This window comes from Schistocerca gregaria, chromosome 8 (genome assembly GCF_023897955.1).
Source record: "Schistocerca gregaria isolate iqSchGreg1 chromosome 8, iqSchGreg1.2, whole genome shotgun sequence".
Classification (NCBI taxonomy): Eukaryota; Metazoa; Arthropoda; class Insecta; order Orthoptera; family Acrididae; genus Schistocerca; species Schistocerca gregaria.
In genome coordinates, this window is record NC_064927.1 from 254,177,204 (window position 1) to 254,201,065 (window position 23,862).

Here is a 23,862-nt window from a genome sequence, read left to right on the forward strand (position 1 = left end):
ATATGGTTTTGAACTTGCCTGTTATTCAGCAACCGTATACTGATTTCAACTTAGGATTAAGTAGCCAATCGGTTGCACATAAACGGTAGGTACAGAGACCTAAGTTTCATCACCTTCTAGGGGTGTCTCCATCAGAATGAACTCCTATAAACTCTTATATAACTCCTATGAACTCCTATAACTCCTATAAACTCCTATAAAACTCCTATAAACTCCTATAAAATAATACATAGGACATTAGATAGGACAAAAAACACATTAGCAAAGCTGACAATTTTCATGATGCACGAAGGTTACTTACGCAACACTACATTGATAAAAAGCAATAGTCAGAATTTGGAGCAGCGATGCTCATGGCAAAAATAAAATATAACGTCTAGCCTTTGCCACGTGTCCCCAGCTGGGAAAAACATCAGGGTGATCGGCCCAGTGGTTTACATTGCTGCCACGGAAACAATATGAGTTGCACCGCCTATCATGCACAGACAGTAACATGTGTCCATTTGAAACATTATAACAGAAATAATTTAAAAACCGTAGTTAATTTTAAAAAGGCAAAATGTAAATAGAGCTAATGTCGTTTTGAAAATACACAGTAGTCAAGCAGATCAAGTATAATAGAGTCATGTTGTTGTTGTTGTCTTCAGTGCTGAGAGTGGTTTGATGCAGCTCTCCATGCTACTCTATCCTGTGCAAGCTTCTTCATCTCCCCGTACTTACTGCAACCTACATCCTTCTGAATCTGCTTGGTGTATTCATCTCTTGGTCTCCCTCTACGATTTTTACCCTCCACGCTGCCCTCCAAAAGAGTCATATGTTACGTTTTACAGTGTTACGTAAAGGACAGAAAGTCATAGTAATAAATTTACAAACTGATGTACAATCCAGAAAATAGGCCTATTTGCATTAACGTAGCTTCAGAGGCACGTATCTATAAGATTAGAAGAAAATAATGTTTAGAAACTATAAGCAGGGCATTTATAGTAAGAAATAGAGGATTCAAAATTCCGCGAGCGGTGGACTGAATCCATTGAAAAGATTTTAGTAACTTAGTTGTAAATGCTCATTGAGGATGAGGCCATCGTTCTTAGAAATATGCTTGACAACCTCTAGCTCTTCAAGGATATAGATCTTTTGAACTTTCTTTTCTCTGTGTAAGATCGGAATTTCCTCAAAGCGTTTCGGTTTGTGTCCGAAACTAGCATATTATCAGAAAAAGAGGATTTGTGTACATTAGTACCTCTTTCTTCCAACAAATTTTCCATGTACCTGACACAGAAAGACATTCCCGTTTGTCCTCTATAATAAACGGGACACGTATCACAAGTGGTTTTATACACTCCTGATTTGGTATTGGAGCAACTGTGGGCTTGAGATTGTGGATGAGATTTTTTTTGCAAGTTAATGTTCGTCGAAGAGGTAACTTTGAATCCATAGGCCCTATTTTGTACGAAACAAGGCATAAAAATTGTATGGAGAAAACATTTTTATACTCGTTACTGCCAGGAAAAGCATTCCTGCCTAAAGTTGTCACTTTAGTATGAGTTTTAAATTGGAAGATCTTGTCAACTAACGTGAGATCATCTATTTCTTGTGCTTGTCGGGTGACAAAGGTACAGGCAGTGTGCGATAATTTGGCAGAATGGAAAAATGCTTTATTCTGGAAATGAGGATGCACTGAACTAGCAGGCACAATTAGATCTGTCGTTGGCAGTGGCAATCCTCTTGAAGTCCAAGCAATTAAGCTGACGATCGTTATTTTCTAATTCACAAGTGAAGCAAATTTTTCCATGAAGACAGTTAAAAATTTCAAACAAATGCTGAATTCCTTCCCGAGAACCACTGTAAATAATCAAAATGTCATTTACATACCGAGCATAAGACAAACTACAAAGATCAGCAGCTGAAAAATTATTGAAGAATTTCTCTTGCAGCGAATTAATGAGTTATTCATTAATGAGTTATCCATTAATGAGTTATCCATTACCAGGCCATCATGCTGATTATTTAATTTGTCATTGAATACAAAATAATTGTATTTTACTACTTTTCATAGCAAACGAATCAGGTCAGTGATTTTCTCAATCAGAAATATCGTTTTTAAAAGCACATAAGGTTGTCAGTGGTTGTTTGAACAGGTATTAGATTCCTAATGTCTACTGAAAAGAATTTAGTATTTTGGGTGCACTGCAGATCTTTGATTTTACTGACTAGATTTTGACTATTAACAACAGAATAATTATTTCGAAAACAAAGAATTTTTTATTGTTTCATCAAGAAACCTTGCAACCTCATGATATGCATTGTTCACAATCGAATGTATCAGATGGTGACTTTTATGCACTTTAAAATGGGTATGCAAATTTTGGGGCCTGTGGATTGATTATAATAAGTTGGTTTTTGTGGAAGGGTTTGAGCAAATGCGTAGCACTGTTAATGGCTAGCCTAATTTCTTTTTGTATTATGGGGGTCAGATCCTCATCTAGCTCCGAAACATTGTTCTCCTCAAAAAATTGTAAAGTTTTAGACACGTATTCGTTCTGAGTAGTAACGCAACATTATTCTCAAAAAATTGTAAAGTTTTAGACACATATTCGCTCTGAGAAGCAATATTTGCCACTATTTATTCATTTATTGTATTCCTTCCTGTGTATCTAAATCAGGTCATATGATCCATTCACATGATTATCAACTCTAATAAGGCATTCTGAAAAATATTAATTTGTACAATATAATTTAATAGTAATAACATAAAAGAAAATCACAACTAAAAAAAAATTCCACACATCAAGTGCAAGTCCCTCAAAGATCATGGCCAAACCTAATTTTATTTGTGACATGTCACACCATATGCCCAATGGGTGGCAGTAGTAGTTGCAGAAGTAGTTTTATTCATACTTGCAGGTCTAGTTTGACAAGTATGGGACAGGCAGTTGGCCGCAGCCTTATAGAAGGAACCATCCTGTAATTTTCCTGGGGAAATTTAATGGAACTTAAATGAGGATGGCCAGATGGGAATTGAAAATTCGCTCCTTTCAAACATCTTACCAGTCTGTTTAGAGCAGCGAAATCTCCTTCAGATTACCCCTTGTGTACAATACCACTTTGTAAAGAATTTATTAACAGTGTAAAAAAATAAGGCTGCTATGTTCACTCTTTTTTCACTACCAATCACTGCAGGACCATCGCAACGTTTTAAATTTCAATTTTGTGTATCACAACTTCCTATTTACTATACTAAAAACTAAAAAACTCAGACATTACCCAAGGATTGAGATAAGCTTAGAAAGAGGGAAAGATGATATTTCATATTGCAGAACTTTGAGAGTAAGGTTTTACAGAAAAGGAAAACTCTCTCTCTCTCTCTCTCTCTCTCTCTCTCTCTCTCTCTCTCTCTCCCTCTCTCTCTCTCTCTCTCTCTCTCTGCCACACACACACACACACACACACACATACGCATACACACACACACATACCCACACATTACTAGACTCTGTCTTACAACACAATAAGAAGAAACATGTTGGAGAGATCGACTTTCCAAAGTAGACTAAACTGCTCCTGAAGACTGTTCCAAGAAGCAAAAACATTGTGCACATGTAAAGGTAGTCAATCCCACAGTACACAGTCTGCTGTTAACCAAATAAACATATTAGGGCGCTGAATGTGAAGTACTACCTGGTCTTACCTAGATACTTCTAATGCCTAGGTCCCACCACCATAACAGAGACTTGTTTGGGGACGGTATGATTTTCGCTAAGGTTTACTCTTCTCTTTTTGCGTTGCAGGCAGTGAACGGCAGCAGCAACCGCAGGCCTGGTGCTCCGGACGGCTCATCCCTTCTGTCACAGCTGAATGACGCCATTAACGGGCCGAACGGTCTGCTGAGGCGTGTTGCCATGCTCGAGACACAAAACATGACCACTACCAGCACGGTGAGTGTTTCGGGAAGTGTAGTCCTTCTATCAAGTTCTTTAAATTAGGAAAACATTAATCATTATTTCACATATTACTATACATAATATGTTGTCTCTGTAGCGTTATGTATCTTGAAAGTATTATATCATTAGGCATAGCAAAAATATGCAAGCAGCATATATGCATTGTCAGACATATAAGACTCTCCATTACACATGTCATGGCATAATGTTTGTAAGTACTGACTGCGTTTAAAACTCTCACAGAGCTCTGTTCATTGACTAACAAAAGTCTAATGCCATTCATCAAATGAAGATTATAATATCTTTGTAATTCTTAGCCATAGAGGTGGGTAAGAAACATAGTCAACACACATCTGACTTGTATGGATTACGATTTATTATTGAGCATAAGAGCATATATGAAATACAACTGGCACATTACAAGTTATAGAGTAGACTGTTAAACTAATGAGAGTCCACACAATACACTAATGCCAGCAACGAGAGAGGTATTTTTCCTTCACAGTAGCGGTGTTATTAGTCGTGTCCAGACAGAGCCCTGCCCTCCCTTCATTGTGTGGAGTGTGGCAAGAGCTGAGGAACATCAAGCATTGTTGTGCTGGAGTGCTGCTTGTGGCCATGCATGGTGGTTGCACAGCAGAGTGCAAGTGATGCATTTCAGGTTGTGACATGCTGTGGAGAAATCGGCTGTAATTGATGGATGACTGTAAGGTGCTAATCTTACAGGTGTTAGGGCACACAGCGCGGTCATCCAAAGCTAATGTACGAGTGTCACCTAGTATCGTGGACAAGACCATGAGATGTGGGGTCAGGATGATGGCCTGAGTCATTTGCAGTCTGATTTGAAAGAGGGAACGGAAGGGGTATTATCTTCAGTGCTGTGATGTGCAGGATATTGTGAGGAGCGACATGAGTCTGGCTGCATTGATACTGGAAAGCAGTGGGATGGTGTGAGAAAATTGGCATGCAATAGATCCATTCTCCAAATGACAGTCATTTTGATGGCCATCAACGATGAGGTGGTCGCTGACTAACTTGACGGAGATGTGTTCTAGGAGGAAACCATGGATGACAGTATTGAATTTGAAAGTGTTAAATAAGCTTGGTGCTGAAGAAGGTGAATTAGGCATAAGCTTGGTGCCGTCTGCATCTGATAGCGCCCACGTGGCGCCTTTAATCTGTTGATGGAGATGGTGGAGTGTGTTCATACCACGTCAAAGAACTTTATAAGTGCCAGAATGCAGAGGGAGGTGTAGAGCAGGCTAGATGGTGTCAGCATGGAGCATGATGTGGGAGCATGAGGCTAATGACAAAGGGCTAAATGCTGGTGCATGCAGTGACTAGTGTTGGGAGATCAGAGTCATTGGAGGAGGAGAGTTTGAGTGATAAAATCACCATAGAAGATTTCTGCAAGGTCTTCTTTATAGGCTACAAAACTCACAGAGGGGCCCCACTCCACGATTCGTCATGGCCTTGAGAGTTTAGGGCCAGCTTTCGACCAGCTCAATGCTCTGTGGCCTGTTGTCCATGTGACAGGACCACCAGGGTGCACAATCATTTGATGGCTTTTTGATAGAATCCACAAGGAGATGGTGATCTCTGTAGATGTCGAGAGGTCGGCCTTCAGCATCATCCTAAAAGTGATGCAAGGCTTCGTACACCACAAGCAGTTCACAGTCGAGGGCAGATGATTTTCATTGGGAATTAGACATTTTCTGTGAGAAGAAGCGCAGGGGTTGGGTAACACCTGAAAGTTCCTGTTGTAGAACGCCCCTGATAGCATAGTCGCTTTCATCCATGGTGATTGAAAGATAAACATTTGGGGAAGGGTGGGTTAGAGTAGTAGCATTGATGAGATCATCTTTGATGATAACGAATGTTTGTTACATACATCGATTCTACTCGAGCCAGTGCTTGCTTGTTTTATTTTTACCCAACATTACCTCAGTTAGAGGAAAATGGGTGGTGGCACATTAGGGAGGTGGCGTTCTAGAAGTTCATCATCCCTAAGAAACGTCATAATATATATTCCATGGCTGGTAGTAACATTCTGATTTGCTACTGTTTTTTGGGAGTGGGGTGGATACTGTTGACGTCAACGAGGTGTCCTATGGATGTAACCTCATGATAGCTTCGTTCTGTGATAGCGTGCTGAAAACTATTTTGAAGTGGTTCTCGTGCTCTTCTGGTGTGGTGGAGAAAATGATTATACTTTCGAAATATGGGTAACAGAAGGGCAGTTTGATCAGGATGCCATAGATAAAACGCTGCCAAGTTTGTGCCACGCTTTTGAGTTCATACGCCATGAACAGAAATTCAAAAACGTCGAACGTCGGAATGATAATGGTCTTTGGAATGTCCTACACACCCAAAGTAATATGTAAGTATGTTTTCTTGTAGTCTAACATACTGAAAATCGATGCACCCATGAGAGAATGTGAAAAGTCTTGCATGTTAGGAATCTTGTAACTTTCTGTTGTGGTCTACGAGTTTAAAACTCTGTAATCACCTCACAAAATGTGAAGTACTATCTTTCTTTTGAACGAATTTAATGGTTCAAGCACATGCACTGTTGAATGGGAGCACAATCCTTGCTTTTAATACTTCATCTACAATGGTCTTTGCTGCACGTAGCTTATGTGGAGGTAGGCAATGAAATCAGCATCAAACAGGCAGACTAGGAGTGATGACGATCTGCTGTACAGTTCTGTTATAGATACCACTGTGCACAAGGGTCGTAAGGTGTAAGGATATATGAGGCTGGCATGTCAGTTGTACCGGAAGGTCCATGCACTATATTTGATAGTGGCACTTCACTTACCTTGTGTATGATACCCAGTGAGCTGGTTGAGTCAGACTGCAACTTACAGCATGGCTCTGACGAGAAAATGCCACATTTATGCCTCATAGGTTCAGTTCAGTGATGGTGGGGGCACTTGTCATCCACGTAAATCTGGAAAATCGCGTCATGCGTCCTGCATTGTGGCGCTCACTGAGCAATAAGTCAGCGAAGGTTGTTGTTTCCATCACACATACGAACATTGATGGGGCATATGTTAAAATATTGAGTCTAGATTGAATCTGATCGAGAATGGTGTGGTACTGGAAGAGGTGTTTTCCAGGATCAACGGCGAGAGGTCTAGCAGAGACTGATAGAGATCCCCAGCCAGGTGAGGGATTTTGTCACTGATGACACCAATGATGGGTTGACTGCCATCCTGCCAAGGTGAAACACCATGAGTCCACATCTGGTAGCAGCCAGTAGTGTCATAAAAACCTGGACCATGGATAGGTTCTGCAGTACTGGCAATGAAGAAGGCCCATGGCAGCAAGTCATCAGAACCCAGTTCGATATTGATGATATTTAAGTTGTACATTGTGATTTTAGTGTTGTTCACCATGTGATGTTGAACATGCAAGGTAGCAGTGGAGGGGGCGTGTCAGTTGGGGAACGTCATGGCCATGGTGTTTGAATGTCACGAGTGTTCTGTATGTGGATGTGACTTGACTGATGAGAGGGACCCAGTGTGCCTACTGTGGACCATTGCTGAAGTTTGGGAACGTACACGATGGCTGACAGTTGTGCACTGCATCCCCAAACTGAGAATGAAACCAACTGTAGCATGGTGGTGTGGGTGGGAACATAGTTGAGACTGTGTTATCAGGTAGACAGAGTTGTGTGTCCACACATCGAATTCATTGTTCCTTGTGGCAGCTGGCATTGTAGCAGCCTCAACAGCGACATGGCAGGTGAGATGACGAGGTAGCCACAAGTCAGCAACTTGCCTGGAGAACTGACGACTGTCGGTGCTGGCCATTGGCATGTATTCCATCTGCAAGACGTAGTTTCACATTGAAGGGTTCCTGTTCAGGCGAAATCAATGCGAGTTGCACCTGCGATGATTGTTGCACGACCCACAAAGTGCACAGAACCCAGTCAGGAAATAGATTTGTATTCACCAGCGTTCAGAAGTGAAGGAGCGTTTTACCAATGGCTTCTTTATATGTAATCTGTTTGACCTGTTGTTCCAGTGTTTGCCACAGGTGCTGGAGCAGCAGAGACTTTGCCATGTTCACTGAGGGTGTCGTGAAAAATAAGTCGCTAATCAAGTCCACCTGCTCAGCGAGGTGGCTCAGGAATGTGACGAATTTACCACCATTATGTGCAGCTATGATGGCAAACCACATGGTGGTTTGATAGGCACAGAACAGTGGAAACCTGAATGTTGAATGTAAAGTAAATGAGTAGCCCCGAGATCGTTGGTGCAGTGTAGGCCAGAGTGCAAACAGAGCCAGCAAAAGAAACACAGCATGGTGGACGCAGCAGCAGCTTTATCAGCTAAAAATTCACTTGGCCATATCAACTGTTGCAGTGCAGGCGACGGAACTGTAGATGTGTGCGGTGTGGTCGGCATGACGAGGAAAACAAATCGGGTCATTAGCCATTCTGCTACATGGAAAATTCTGGAAAAATCGTGGATGCGGTAGGAACTTCATTCACACTGGACAAAAATGTGTGTTTCGTGCCATCACTCAGGCATGAGGTTTGAGACTCTTGATGTTGTAGACATATCATACTCAAATGGGTAAAATGGATTGGAACACTGCACAGTCCAAGAGGCAAGAAACACTGGAAATGATAGAAATGTGTTAGATACAGCACCTACACTCGAGAAAGTGAATGTTTGACGCCACTGTTGAGGTAGTAGGATGACATTGTGCACTGTTGGGACATGATACTGTGTATTACATCCTCTAATTTAAGTGTAGGCTGTTGAGATGCACTTCTTTGCACGGTGTTGTGGCACGGCTTGTAACACCAATTAGCAGGAAAGTCACTGTCTATTCACGGTAACTGTAGGGCTCCGGAGTCCAAAACTGGCTGCACTGTTACTGCATAGTTACAAGTGCGGTTGTATGGCGAGTAAATGCACCCAGACGCGGTCATCACATGTCACCAGTGTAGTTCAAATGGCTCTGAGTACTATTGGACTCAACTGCTGTGGTCATCAGTCCCCTAGAACTTAAACTACTTAAACCGAACTAACCTAAGGACATTACACACATCCATGCCCGTGGTAGGACTCGAACCTGATACGTAGCGGTCGCGCGGTTCCAGACTGTAGCATCTAGAACCGCTCGGCCACTCATGCCGGCATTTGACATCAGATTTCCCTTCCTTTACTCGGTGTCCGTTCATTCTCCTTCCTCCAGTGTTTTTCATGGATTTCCAAATTGCAAACGCTCCGACGTCCAAGCCATTCTGTATCAACGGTCTCATTCCCACACAACAAATGGCTACGTGATCACGGAGATTGTTGGGGTAGCATCTCATAACCTAAATTCCTCCAGCTGATAATTATTCATTGGTCACCTTTTTCCCCCTTTAACAAAGATTCTAGCTAGAAGAGTCAGAGACAGCGCTCGTGTGTGTTTGAGTTTTGTGTGTATGATTGCATGAACGTGTATGTGCGCTTCGTTTCCTTTCTGGAAAAGGCCTTGACTGAAAATTTATGTGGACTCTCTTTTCGTCGTTACTGACTGCTGCTCGGCGTGTGAGTAGCAGTCTATCAATTTCACTATACAGTTATTCCCTCACAAAGTTTGTTGTAAATAATGCACTGCACTTCAACAGGAACAATGATGCACATAATTATATACAATACCAGAAGGAAAAAATGACATTCGTTACGCTACATCAAGGTTGCCTGTAGCACAAACAGGAATTCACAATGCTGCAACGAAAAGTTTTGGGTACTTACCCGTTGATGTAAAATGTCTGACAGACAGCAAGTGAAACTAAACAGAAAACATTTCTCTTTAACAACTCCCCTTACTCCACAAAAGAAAAAATGGTTCAGATGGCCCTAGGCACTATAGGACTTAACACCTGAGGTCATCACTCCCCTAGAACTTAGAACTACTTAAATCTAGCTAACGAAAGGACATCACACACATCCATGCCCGACGCAGGATCCGAACCTGCGACTGTAGCGCCTAGAACCGCTCGGTCCAAAAGGCCGGCATCCACATAAAATTATCAGTTACTGTTATGTGTAAACAGTGATGGGTAGGAATTGCTGACTAACATACAGGGTTTGTATAAAAAGTAATGATACTGATTTCTTGATGAAGTAACTGTTCTTCGCAGGGCGCGCTCTCCCAGGGCAACTGGTGGCGGGGGTTGTTTGGGTTAAAACGCGCGGCGTGCCAGTATCCTGCGGGCTCTTGTCTCGGCAGCATCGTGCATTGAGTGGACATGTCACAAAGTCGTCAGTCGTGGCGCAACATGCGGCAAACGATCGAGCAACGTTACACTACCAGGTTTTGTGTGAAACTAGGAAAATCGGGTACGGAAACGTGAGACATGTGTTGATGATTGCCTGTCAAAAGCCCATATTTTCGGTTGGGTGAAGAGCTTTAAAGTGGACCAGTACAGAGTTGACGTCGGGGACAGCTCTGAACGCCCGTCAATCAGTAAAACTTACGAAAACATCGACCGTGTCCGCGTTTTATTGAACACTGACCATGAGATGAGTGTCAGCATGATAGCAAACGATCTCAGACTTGATGAAATGACAGTGCACAACATCATCACCAAAGAACTGTCGATGACGAAGATCTGCGCCAAGAGGGTCCTGAAGATTTTGTTAGACATTCAAAAGCAAGCGTGTGTGGACACCTGACAAGAAATTCTCCAGAGTCTTGAAGCTGATTCAGAATTTTTAGGTAACATTATCATTGGAGACAAAACTTGGGCCAGCCGGAGTGGCCGTACGATTCTAGGCGCTACAGTCTAGAACAGAGTGACCGCTATAGTCGCAGGTTCGAATCCTGCCTCGGGCATTGATGTGTGTGATGTCCTTAAGTTAGTTAGGTTTAATTAGTTCTAAGTTCTAGGCGACTGATGACCTCAGAAGTTAAGTCGCATAGTGCTCAGAACCATTTTGAAACAAAACCTGGATGTTTCACTACAACCCTAAGGCAAAGCGCATGAATGCAGAGTGACACACCGCAGCATCCTCATGTCCAAAAAGGGCTCACATGAGCAAATCGAAGGTGAAAGCCATGCTGATAGTATATTTCTACATCAGGGGCGTGGTTCATCATGAGTTTCTGCGGCAAGGCCAAACAGTCATTGGTGGTTTTTATTGTAAAATGCTCAAGAGACAGAAAGCTAGGGTCCATTGCATGAAGCCAGAAATGACCACTGATTTGAAACTGCATCATGACAACACACCAAGTCACACCTGCTTCATGGTGGCCAGCTACCTAGCCAAGAAAGGGATTCTAACGATTCTCCCCCTCCTGCTCCCCCCCCCCCCCCCCACGCCTCCTTTACAGTCCCGATGTGGCCCAACAAGTCTTTTTTTTCTCCCAAACTAAAAACGACCCTGAAAGGACACCATCATGAGACTGTGGAGAGGTCCTAACCGCCATGATGAGAGCTTTGAAGGCCATCCCGGACTCAGCATTCATGGTAATGTTTGAAGCATGGAAGTCTCGCATGCAGGGGGTTTGTTGACTCTCAAGGGTCATACATTGAAGCATACGAAGTGGTTGTAGCGATATCTACAATAAATTTTGATTCACAAGCTCAGTCTCATTACTTTTTATACAAATCCTGTATGACTGTCTTTGATTAGAAAACGAAGAAACCAATTAATGATCAGCAAGGAGGCAAATTTAGAAAAAAAATTCGTGTCAGTACATAATGAGTCATAGCACATCATTATAATTTATCGTGCAAATGACACATGTTTCATGAAACTAACTAACCAAGTCACTAACTAACTGTTGGTACACGTAGCTCACAAAGCATGGTATAATGTCTGCCACAAAATTACGGCCTGGGCATATTTCAGGCAGTAAATGGACGTTAAAGATTGGGAACCTGCCAACACTTGTATTTACATGTACGGTAGCTACCTCTGTCGGCAGGTCTGGTAGCGCCTAGCAGTTGGTGCAGTGGATAATATTTGGGTTAGCATGCTGTAGGTCGAGGGTTCGACTATGGGTCGACGCTCATTTATGTTTATATGCTAAAAGTGTTCTGTGTTGTACGGTATCTGACGTTTTATTTGTCATACAACCATTAGAATTGGTCTTCTACAACCATTTGCAATTATGTAATATGAACACAGAAGTGGAATTACAATAGTTTTCATTGGTCAACTTTTAAAGGAGCCTTTATTGCAAGTCATGGATTCGAATTGTTTCGCGCCACTGCATCTAGTAGACTCCAAACATGTTCCCTGTGTATCCTTCCAAATGGTACCACCGAAATTATTTGGAAAGCACGTTGCTCGACCAATCGGTGCCTTAAGGCCGTAACGAAATGTAATGGAGCTGAATGTGACAAAAATAATAGTTGGTAGTTATCGATGGTGCCTCTCAGGGAAGAAGTTTCGTAAAAAAAGTTTGGAAGCTAGTAGATGCAATAGTACGAAGCAGTTCACATCCGCAACATGCAAAATGCTACTTTAAAAGGTGACCAATGAAAACAATTGTACTTCCATTTCTGTTTCATAGAAGACCCACTGTAATCACTGTTTGACGATTAAGACGCCAGATACCGTACCACGCAGACTACTTTCAGCAAAGAAAAATAAAAAATAATGCTCGCTGCGGAATCGAACCTCTGACCTCCTGCATTCTAACCCTAAGCGCTCTCCACTGCACTAACCGCACACCGTTACTAATACTTCCTCACAAAGGTAGTTAACGGTTCATTTGATTACACTGATGACAGAGTGCCAACCTGTAAAGTCCGCTTACTTCCCGCGATATGTGCAGGATGAAATTTTGAGAGACTTTTTGTATTGTTAGTATGTGAGGAATTGCGCGACGAAATCAGAGTACATAAATTTTTCTTCGCCCTGTTACTGTGAAGACCTCAGCGTGAAATTTAAAAATAAAATAAGCAGATAATCAAAATGGATAAACATTCCAACTGTGCTATGTTTGGTTATTCTTGAAAAGTTAACAGAGTTATTGTCGAGAAATATTCCGGGAAAAGAATCAAATAGACCTTAATCACATTTAAAGCACTCCACAACGCTGAAAGATGTTTGAAACTCACATCTTTTTTTACTCTGTAGATTGCTATTACTGGACGCACACCTAATGACAGTCGTGTGCCCAAAACCCCTCTACTACTACTACTACTACTACTACTTAATGACACTTCAAAGGTAAGATTTCATAATGAGAAGATGTGGAAACCACAGTGAGTTTAATGCACTGAAAATGTAATAAAACAATAACTCCATTCTGCATGGAGTTCTTTTTCTTCGATAATTTAATAATAGTTCACTTAGTTGACATACACATGATATGATAGCATGCCTTGCTTCTTGCCTCATGCACGTAGGTAAGTCTTTTGCAAACGTGAACATTAAAAATGTTGCGCATACGAGCTGAAAGCTGAAAATGTGACGAACAAGAAGCAAACAAGCATTGGTTCGGCTATGATAAAAATGTAGTAAAAATGATGTAAAATGCAGAGCAAATAGTCATTCAATAACAGAGAAACTTCGAAATATCCTTCCTCACACTATGTAAGCACTGTAATTTTTAGTACTTCAAACAGCTGTTGCATGCACAAGAAATAATGAACAAAAAGTAATCGCGAACAGTAGCCTGTTAATGATTTGGGGTATTAAGATGGCGACAGGCCTTTGTGTTGTAATATCAGTATGTACAATAATTTGTAAAGTTATTAATAATAAATTGCATATAAAGAGGATAGGTATTGGGCTGGCAATCTAGCAGTAGCATGCATATCAGTCATTTCGATAAAAGAATATTGGTAATATAAAGCTGTTAGCAATGTTATTGTACTGGTAAAAGACACAGCTACTCAGTTATAACGATGCTGATGGACTACATGAATATTCATCATATGCATGGAAAGGCTGTTAGACGAAGTCCATGTATTCATCTTAAACTGATTGCTACTGTAGTGTATAGGATACCAAACTCAATATGAAGAAATTTTGATGTTGCCTTTTTCGAAGTTCGACGTTCCACAGAATCTAAACAGTGAGGGGTTTCCTCTTGAAAAGTGACCATCTTGCCATCCTGCATAGCAGGCTAAGCATTGTCTTTTTTTCCCTACACACCCTGTCAACTCATTTCATGTTTCATCCTTCTCTGCTTTATGTATTGCAGTGTAATCTGAGGTCCTTCCTCCCAAGTTTTAAATTAGAGGCATCTATCATTCCTGTACTCATGCATGCTTCTAAGGCTTTCGATTTCCCTGCGAACCATTCCTGTTCTGCCATTTTACACTCTCTGCCAAACTCATAATTTTGCGCTTTTATTATAAGTCCGTCAGTCTGAATAGTTTCCAAACTGGAGTAATAAAAAAGACAGGAAAGTTAAGTTACTGCTTTTAATGCTTCAGGTGCTCTAAACAGTCTCCCCCATTTTGAGTACAACAAAAAAAATTAGAAATTTGTGGTAAGGTCTTATGTGACCAAACTGCTGAGGTCATCGGTCCCTAAGCTTACACACTTCTTAATCTAACTTAAACTAACTTACGCTAAGGACAACACACACACTTCTGATAACCGTATGTGTAAATTTCTGCATTTTGCCATTTTATGGTAGGTTCTTATTGATAACACCAAGTCTTGACACCTGTGATGGCTTCTTCCAGGAAACCTGTCTATGGTTTACACTGCAGTGAAGTCCACACATTGTTATTCCTGTTTGGGAGTCAGGGTGCACGAGACGAACTATGAGATACTTCTCTATTCTTATGGAGAATGTCTTGAAACACTAGATCTAGACATGTTCCACTATGATTTACAAGACCGCAAAGTGGACGTGCTATGGCTGCATGTCAGTAGTAGGGTAAGAGCGGCCTGAGCACAATTTTAATTAAATTGATCAATTAATTGCCTCCACACACATCATGCACTTTACTCAGCTGGCACGTGGTCCGCTATCCCCTACCACTCCACAATCCTCCCCCTACCACTCCTCCACCTACACTATTGGCGGGAATTTCGAATGTTGGCGGGAAATTTGAATTTTAGCGGAAATTCGAAAATGGTGGGAATTTCTTTGTCCAAGGGTTGCACTAATGTCCCGGCCCACACCTACCCAGGAAGTGGCGGGAAATTAAAAATGGCTGTGGCCTTTCTGGGACTCAAACGTGAGTCCTTCTGGATGAAGAACCCAAGTGCACCACAAACACATGGGAAGTATTCTGATCTAGGAGAGGAAGGTTAGGTTAGAGTATTTTATTTACTTTGGTTCGATAACTAAAGCAAAGATTGGTCCAAATTACGTTATTAATCATAAACATCGGTCCTGTTTACACATTTATAAACATATCGCTACATAAGGAGTGCCTAAAATCGCTATAAGCCTCAAAAATTGACGATGCCATACAACTGATGTTATCCTGCTGGGAAAAAAATTTCACAGTACCACTAGTGGCAGACATACTCAAATTCTACCCTTCACCTACAAGCTGTAGGGAAATAAAATGAAGTGGGTGGTATTATCCATATTTTTTTGGTGGGAAGTATATTCAACTGATGAGATGCTGGTGTTGGACAGAGAGGGGTATAATAAGTTTGTTATCTGTAAGCATACAGCTGAGAACTGTATCTGTCACTTTTTTACATCAGAGTTCACTATAGACACATGTTCGACAATCACCCTGCAGTGCAAGTAATCGAAGCCACTACATGCTACCACAACTGATGCAAAACGTTTAACTGTTGTAGTTACACATCGAAATTGTTGTGAAAAAAAAACATCACTCATGATCAATGGGTCATAATCCAGCACATGTAATGGTGAAAATCGTTGTCCCAGAAAATTGCGGAGGGGCAGCAGTTGAATGTGCATTCCCTCGATGTACGGCCGAGAACTTGCAATCCTACCTATCCTCATCCCTCCCCACCCTCCCTCCTTCCAGCTACAGTGCAGACACAGTCCTTTTCAAACAGCCAACTGCTACCACTTCTGCAAACCACACTCTGCTTTGGAGCCTACCACCATCCTCCTGGTCAATGAGCTCAGTCACTGGCTTTCTTGAGGTGACGGTCCAAGCATCACCCCTTTGGATGTAAAGCCAGCTAAACAATATGAGATAAATGAGGGCCACCCCAAGTGCACCTTACTTGTTAATCTACAATGTAGCAGCAGTGCCCCGCCCAACACTCCACCCCCAGGTTGGGACACAGCTGCCTAAGGTGATCACACACTCCCCTGTAAGGGTCTGCCATTCTGAATGCGAAAACACTCCACTGTAACAAGTGTATTTAACGTTAACACATCTCTTATGATAGAGCATATTTTAAAAAGGAAAACACAGTTGTGATGACAATAAATGTCCTTTTCCCACGAAAATAAGTGCAGTCCATTCTCTTTTTATTTTATAAGCAAAGTCGGTATAGTTTTTACATTCGACTGCAGGATACAATTTGCATTCAATATTTCGCGATATCCAGCAAAGAGCACTGCCGCCATTTACAGATTAATGAAAGTCAGAGGTCGGGCTATTCACCCCCTGTACATGGCCACAGTGGTCTCGGGGTTCTAGGCGCGCAGTCCAGAACCGTGCGGCTGCTACGGTCGCAGGTTCGAATCCTGCCTCGGGCATGGATGTGTGTGATGTCCTTAGGTTAGTTAGGTTTAGGTAGTTCTAAGTTCTAGGGGACTAATGACCACAGCAGTTGAGTCCCGTAGTGCTCAGAGCCATTTGAACCATTTTTTTGGCACATGGCCAGCCTGTGTAAAACTGGGAAAAAACTTCCACCATTTTGCTGCAAAAACTACCGATCACCACAGAACATCCTCATTATTTCGAAACCATCATCCAAGTAAAAAAAAGCGAGAGCTTAAACTATATAGAAAAAAACTATGATAAGCAATTTCTTTCAGCTTGATGGACAAATTACATGACCTCAGGTTCAAATCAGTGTCTGTTAATAAACTGTCCAGCACATATGTATTACAGGTATTTCAGACATATGAAATGATATTAGAGAATACAACCTTTCACACCATTTATTCACATGTCGGAAAAAACACAATCATTTTATGATTGACAACAATAAGCTATAATTCAAGAGGACATTGCTATTTTGTACACCATCGCAAGTCCTGTTTTACCAATGCAAAGCTGTATCACACTGATGTTACAAAATAAATCGTGAGAACCTGTCTTGTTGCAGAATATCCTACAAGATTTTAGCCATATCTCTCCCACTTCTATTACATCAAAACCAAATACAGTCTGCTTGCTTACATTTGACATTTTTGCTCCATATGCCCCCTCTACAGAACTGTGTGTAAAATTTCTTACATCCAGCAGACAATCTTCCAAAACAGCAACAGATTCTCGCATTCTAGTTTTACAAGCAGTTTGGTCATCACAGCCTGTTTCATCAATCTACACAAATGTCGAGAAAAAACCTATAATTCGAGTGCTGTCACTTTTTAATTAGAGTTTACGAAGTACAAAATAACACAGAACATACGGTAACACCAAATTTTTAAATATGCAATTGTGACGATACGAGCAGTCATGATTGGACGAGAGTAGATACAGCCAATGTACACTCCTGGAAATGGAAAAAAGAACACATTGACACCGGTGTGTCAGACCCACCATACTTGCTCCGGGCACTGCGAGAGGGCTGTACAAGCAATGATCACACGCACGGCACAGTGGGCACACCAAGAACCGCGGTGTTGGCCGTCGAATGGCGCTAGCTGCGCAGCATTTGTGCACCGCCGCCGTCAGTGTCAGCCAGTTTGCCGAGGCATACGGAGCTCCATCGCAGTCTTTAACACTGGTAGCATGCCGCGACAGCGTGGACGTGAACCATATGTGCAGTTGACAGACTTTGAGCGAGGGCATATAGTGGGCATGCGGGAGGCCGGGTGGACGTACCGCCGAATTGCTCAACACGTGGGGCGTGAGGTCTCCTCAGTACATCGATGTTGTCGCCAGTGGTCGGCGGAAGGTGCACGTGCCCGTCGACCTGGGACCGGACCGCAGCGACGCACGGATGCACGCCAAGACCGTAGGATCCTACACAGTGCCGTAGGGGACCGCACCGCCACTTCCCGGCAAATTAGGGACACTGTTGCTCCTGGGGTATCGGCGAGGACCATTCGCAACCGTCTCCATGAAGCTGGGCTACGGTCCCGCACACCGTTAGGCCGTCTTCCGCTCACGCCCCAACATCGTGCAGCCCGCCTCCAGTGGTGTCGCGACAGGCGTGAATGGAGGGACGAATGGAGACGTGTCGTCTTCAGCGATGAGAGTCGCTTCTGCCTTGGTGCCAATGATGGTCGTATGCGTGTTTGGCGCCGTGCAGGTGAGCGCCACAATCAGGACTGCATATGACCGAGGCACATAGGGCCAACACCCGGCATCATGGTGTGGGGAGCGATCTCCTACACTGGCCGTACACCTCTGGTGATCGTCGAGGGGACACTGAATAGTGCACGGTACATCCAAACCGTCATCGAACCCATCGTTCTACCATTCCTAGACCGGCAAGGGAACTTGCTGTTCCAACAGGACAATGCACGTCCGCATGTATCCCGTGCCACCCAACGTGCTCTAGAAGGTGTAAGCCAACTACCCTGGCCAGCAAGATCTCCGGATCTGTCCCCCATTGAGCATGTTTGGGACTGGATGAAGCGTCGTCTCACGCGGTCTGCACGTCCAGCACAAACGCTGGTCCAACTGAGGCGCCAGGTGGAAATGGCATGGCAAGCCGTTCTACAGGACTACATCCAGCATCTCTACGATCGTCTCCATGGGAGAATAGCAGCCTGCATTGCTGCGAAAGGAGGATATACACTGTACTAGTGCCGACATTATGCATGCTCTGTTGCCTGTGTCTATGTGCCTGTGGTTCTGTCAGTGTGATCATGTGATGTATCTGACCCCAGGAATGTGTCAATAAAGTTTCCCCTTCCTGGGACAATGAAGTCACGGTGTTCTTATTTCAATTTCCAGGAGTGTAGTTTTGATAGTACCATCTATGTCCTAACTTTAACCAATTAGAGGGCTCCTTGGAACAGAACCTCCTATAAGATTTTAATGCAACTTTCTCTTCCATATATCGAAAAACAAATAATATATGCACGTTGATATCGAGCGTATTACTTATACATGTATTGCTCTACTGGAGCAGGTATGCAGTGGTCGAAGTAGCTTGCACAGATCTGCACAAAGTCTTGTCGGTTGTACTAGAAGAAGACCATATCCAGCGGATTATCAATCACAAGAGAGGGTTGTTTTATTGTTCCTTCATAAGCAGTTTAATATATTGTTTTTTTCAGCTGTAACATATCCAAGCAGTGTATGACTACAGCTTTGTACAGCACCATTCGCTTTGTTTTTTTTACAATAACATTGAGGTCTGCTTAACATGTTCGATCCATTGGCTCTCACAGAAAGCTGAACACCACATGGTGGAAACTATGCAGTTACCACAATACACAGGTTGGTAGAAATACAACAAAGAGGCAATGTTTCTCATTCACAAAAATTTGGAAGACATCGCAACATATGAAAACTGGAAGAGCTTGTGTCAATGTAGAGTGTTTTCACCAGCTATGCAAAGCTGATGACTTATACAGTCACAGGGTGGCAGATGACTTGGTGTTCTCTTTCAAAGAGCATTGTTTCCTCATTTTGCAGTCATGTACATACCGGAATGTGCTGTTCACAACATGCACAAGTTAGCAGAATTAAACAGAGTTACTGTTATCTTACCGGCGAAAAAAAAAAAAAACATGTGGAGGGCATTGCAGCATATGGAAATAGGAGGAGTCTCCAAGGTTTTCTCCATCTGGGCAAGTGGTGTCAGGCAATATTATGTGGTAATCAGCAGTGTACAAGTGGACAGATAGAATAGGAAGGACACCGTTGATATGGGATAATGTACTGTAATATGCACTGCAGTTGATATCAAGATGAGTTTTAGCATTTTTACCTGCTGTTCCGAAATTTCAATGCCAGCCACTGACACAGCAGAATGCTTCCCAATTTCTGTATCATCGTTCTCCACTGCTTTACAAGTATCATGTACTAGACTTGTAACCTCCGCACAAAATAAAATATTTTCATTAATATTCTCATTTAGTGTAACCTCAAAACAGAAAAATTCCTAAACCTCTCAACAGTAAAAAAAAATATAATTATGTCGTTCACATTCAGTAAAACCTACCAACAGGAAAATTGCGTAACATATTAATAATAAAATGTGACTAATCTCTCAGTAAAAAAAATGTGAGTCACTTATAACCTTTCAATAATTGACAGTCAATTTAACCTGGTAAATTTTGGACGTCAGCAATGCTGCATCATGGCCCTGATACATCATTCTGAATAAACTGAAAAATCTTACCTTAATTAGATCGCCGGATAACGCGTATATATCTGCTCCTATAAGAAATTTTCTTGGCGCAGCTAAGTGCAATGCTGGCCAATAGATTTTTTTAAAAACATTTACATGGGACTTGATGTAACAATACTACATATGCGCGAGGCTGCTTTTACCTTATCCTACAACGCTCAGGCTCCACCATCGCTGCACACGACCGGCCCAGCCAACACGATACACCAGACTGCTCGCCAGCAACGACTTACTCCTACTGCTACACAAGTTCCTAATGCAGTCAATACTGCTCTTTGGTCTCAGATTCTCTTCTAGCTTACATATCACAGGCAGCACGTGAGCAATCCATCGAAATTACATCTGCTCGACTGCACTAGCAACAAATTCTTTAATCATGGACCTCTTACATAACCCTCCACTGGGGGGGGGGGGGGGGCAAAAATTTGGCAGCGATGGTGAGTCAAATGGACTTGCCATGAGCAACAAATTTTTCTATAATCTATTTAGTTTACTAAGGCTACAGCACAGAGTATATACATTATTGATAAGTGCAGAACATATTAAGAAATTAAATAGAGTGCACATGCACTGAGTACAAAACATATTCAGAAATGACAAAGTATATACGCAATGAGTACAAAATATATTAACAAATGACATCAAGTGCAAATGAACTGTAGAGGTCTTTAGCATATTTACATGAACGGAATACATTAACAAATGAAATAAAGTGCACACACACTATAAACGTTTTTACCATTTTACAAGTATTTAAACAAATTGAGAAATGAAATAAAGTGCACACTCACTGTATAAGTCTTTAGCATTTTTACAACAAATAAATATATCAAGGAGTGAAATAAAGTGCACACGCTCTGTAGAGCACATTTAGGATAACTGATCTAGTTAACAAATGAAATGAAGTGCACACGCACTGTATAAGTCTTTATCGTTTTACAAAAATTTAAACGCACTGTATAAGTCTTTACCATTTTATAAAAACTAGGAAAGGAATGGGAAGGATTGCATCATGGTTGTTGCACAGTAGGTTGCACGTAGCTGCACTGAAAGTCCATATCTTTCTACAGAAGCACAACACCAAGTGAGACAATCTGAAATTCTCTTCCCTGAAGTTTTTCTCAGTGTAGCCAAGACACTGAAATGTTGTATTAATATTCAGTGTTATCATTTTGGTAGTATATTAGATACACCAAACAGTACGACCATAATAACATCTCCATCGTTCAAGGTGGTAGACAGCTTGATATGTCAGCACCATATTCTTGTCGAATCCATACTCTTACAGCAACGTAGAATTAGTGCGAAAACCAATATAGTCGTCCATGATCATGAGGATGGACAGGATAAACGGATATTGCAGTAATTGCTGGTAATTGGGTCAGAAGGTGAAGGACACATTAAGTCTTATGCTAGTCATCATAGAATTACACTAGTGTATCAATCGATTTGAATAATTATTGGCACTCATTGGTTAGTTACTGAACATTTTTCTGCATTATTCAGAAGTCATCATTCAAAGCAAGACTTAATTAATGGCATAGCATTTATGCATAAGTCATCATATTACAGTAATCAGTGGCATTCATTGGCCAGTTACAAAGTATTCATACAGTGTTACAAAACATTATTCAGTGTTATTCACAAGTCATCATTTAAAACAGGAGCTATCGAGTGTAGCATCAAGCTACTGGTGTTTATATATGATATCATGTAAGTGACATAAGACATATTTAAAATGTAAGACATTGGAACTATTACTCAAGGTCGGTAGTCAAATAACACATAGACATAATGGAATCAATATACAGAAAATTTGCATTATCTTTAGGACTAAAAATATATCTTAAACTGGTAGCATTATTTAGTTGTATACTGGTAATAGTTGGGACTCGTAATAATTTTTTTTTTTTTTTTGCTAGCAATGCATTGCACTGGGATCGATAATTAATTGCTGGGGCATGAAAATATTTGCTTTTGACTTATTGCTGGAAATAAGGATTATTAAAGTCATTCGTCATGAGTCAGCTGTAGCAAGGTTATGAAATAAGTACAGTATATGTGATCACATTCATAAATAATAGACACAACTGGGTAAAAAAATGCAAGTACTAGAACAGGTTTAATAACTAACTACTTATAGCATATTATGTCACGAAAAGCTTCTCCTGGAAAAAATACAAAATGGATTATTGAGCTGAAAGAAGAAATGCATATTATGCTGAAAAATAGTGAACTTCGAATCAACAGGTAATGAAACGTGTACTTAATATGTATGTACTCTAGCTGTCTTTTCCAAAACATTCAGTCATTACACTATGTGACATAAGACATACTGTCAGAAGGAACTGCAACAAATACTCTTAACCAACAGTAAATATTATCATCATCTGCAAAGAAAAATTTCATTATTCATATTACCATAACTTCATCACTATCATCACCTGCAAAGAAAAACTTCATTATTCGTATAACATATTCTTCATATAACTTTTCATCGTTGTTTATTATCATTTGTAAAAAACAGACACTTCATAATACATATTCATATTACCATTTACTTCATACAACTATTCATTATCATTTATTACTTCATATAGTATAGAGTTTCTTACTTCTAGCATATTTCATCACTAAAATTAACATCTGTAGTTCTGTCTGACAGTCTGCATCAATCGCCTTGTATTCTGAAAGAAAAATAATAGTCCAGACTGCTATCATACGATGTGTACAGTATATTCTGGTTAATGCTTGTTAATTCTGATCCATTTACTCTTCATGACAATATATTGCATTATCTTTCCTTCATTCTGATAGTGAAATTTCCATTTTATAGTAAATCACTGTGGATGTTTAATTCATTTCTTTTACATGGTATTGCTTTCTGAAAAATGATGAATATGGATTAATATCTTGCATTTAATTCATATACCCATTAAATAAAAACTTGTTTCTAGTAAAATAATTAAGCATACAGCATAGCATGACAGAAAACATAATAGGTCAAAAACATAGACAGTTCTCAAGTGCAAAAAATGTACACACAGTATCATAATGTAGTAGCAAAAAATGTAAAATAGTCAAGATGTTGAGATATCATAATGCAAAATGTCAATGTCAACTGGTGTTTGCTACATCTTAAACATTTCATAGTGCATACAGACAAAAATTCTACTTTCGATAGGAAAACAATCATACATACACAAAATCGAAAATGTGCACGGTCTGATATATAACGACAAGAAAAGCGACCTGCTAACCTTACCTTGCCGGGCACTTGCCAAGAAAAAATATAATCATCATCAGTAAGTGGTCATATAAATATCTGGGAATGGCATTACAGTGCGATAAATCATAAAGTATGTCCATGCGATAAAGGTTTTAATATTGGAGACATGGTGATTGCCCTTGCTTTTCCTGCTTCTCAAAGTTTCGACATGAACCACATTGGGATGAGGAATGCTGCGAATTCTGTATGGACCTGTGTATAGAGGTTCAAATTTACTGCATCTACT

General features: G+C 41.0%; 1 protein-coding gene across 1 annotated transcript in view; it reads left to right on the forward strand.

Moving 5' to 3' along the window:
• Window positions 1–23,862, forward strand: part of LOC126285431 (cubilin-like) — a 1,398,426-nt gene that overhangs the window by 91,650 nt on the left and 1,282,914 nt on the right. The window contains exon 4 of the mRNA XM_049984811.1: window positions 3,789–3,935. Coding sequence (XP_049840768.1) covers window positions 3,789–3,935 — 147 coding nt within the window. The remainder of the gene's footprint in view (window positions 1–3,788; window positions 3,936–23,862) is intronic.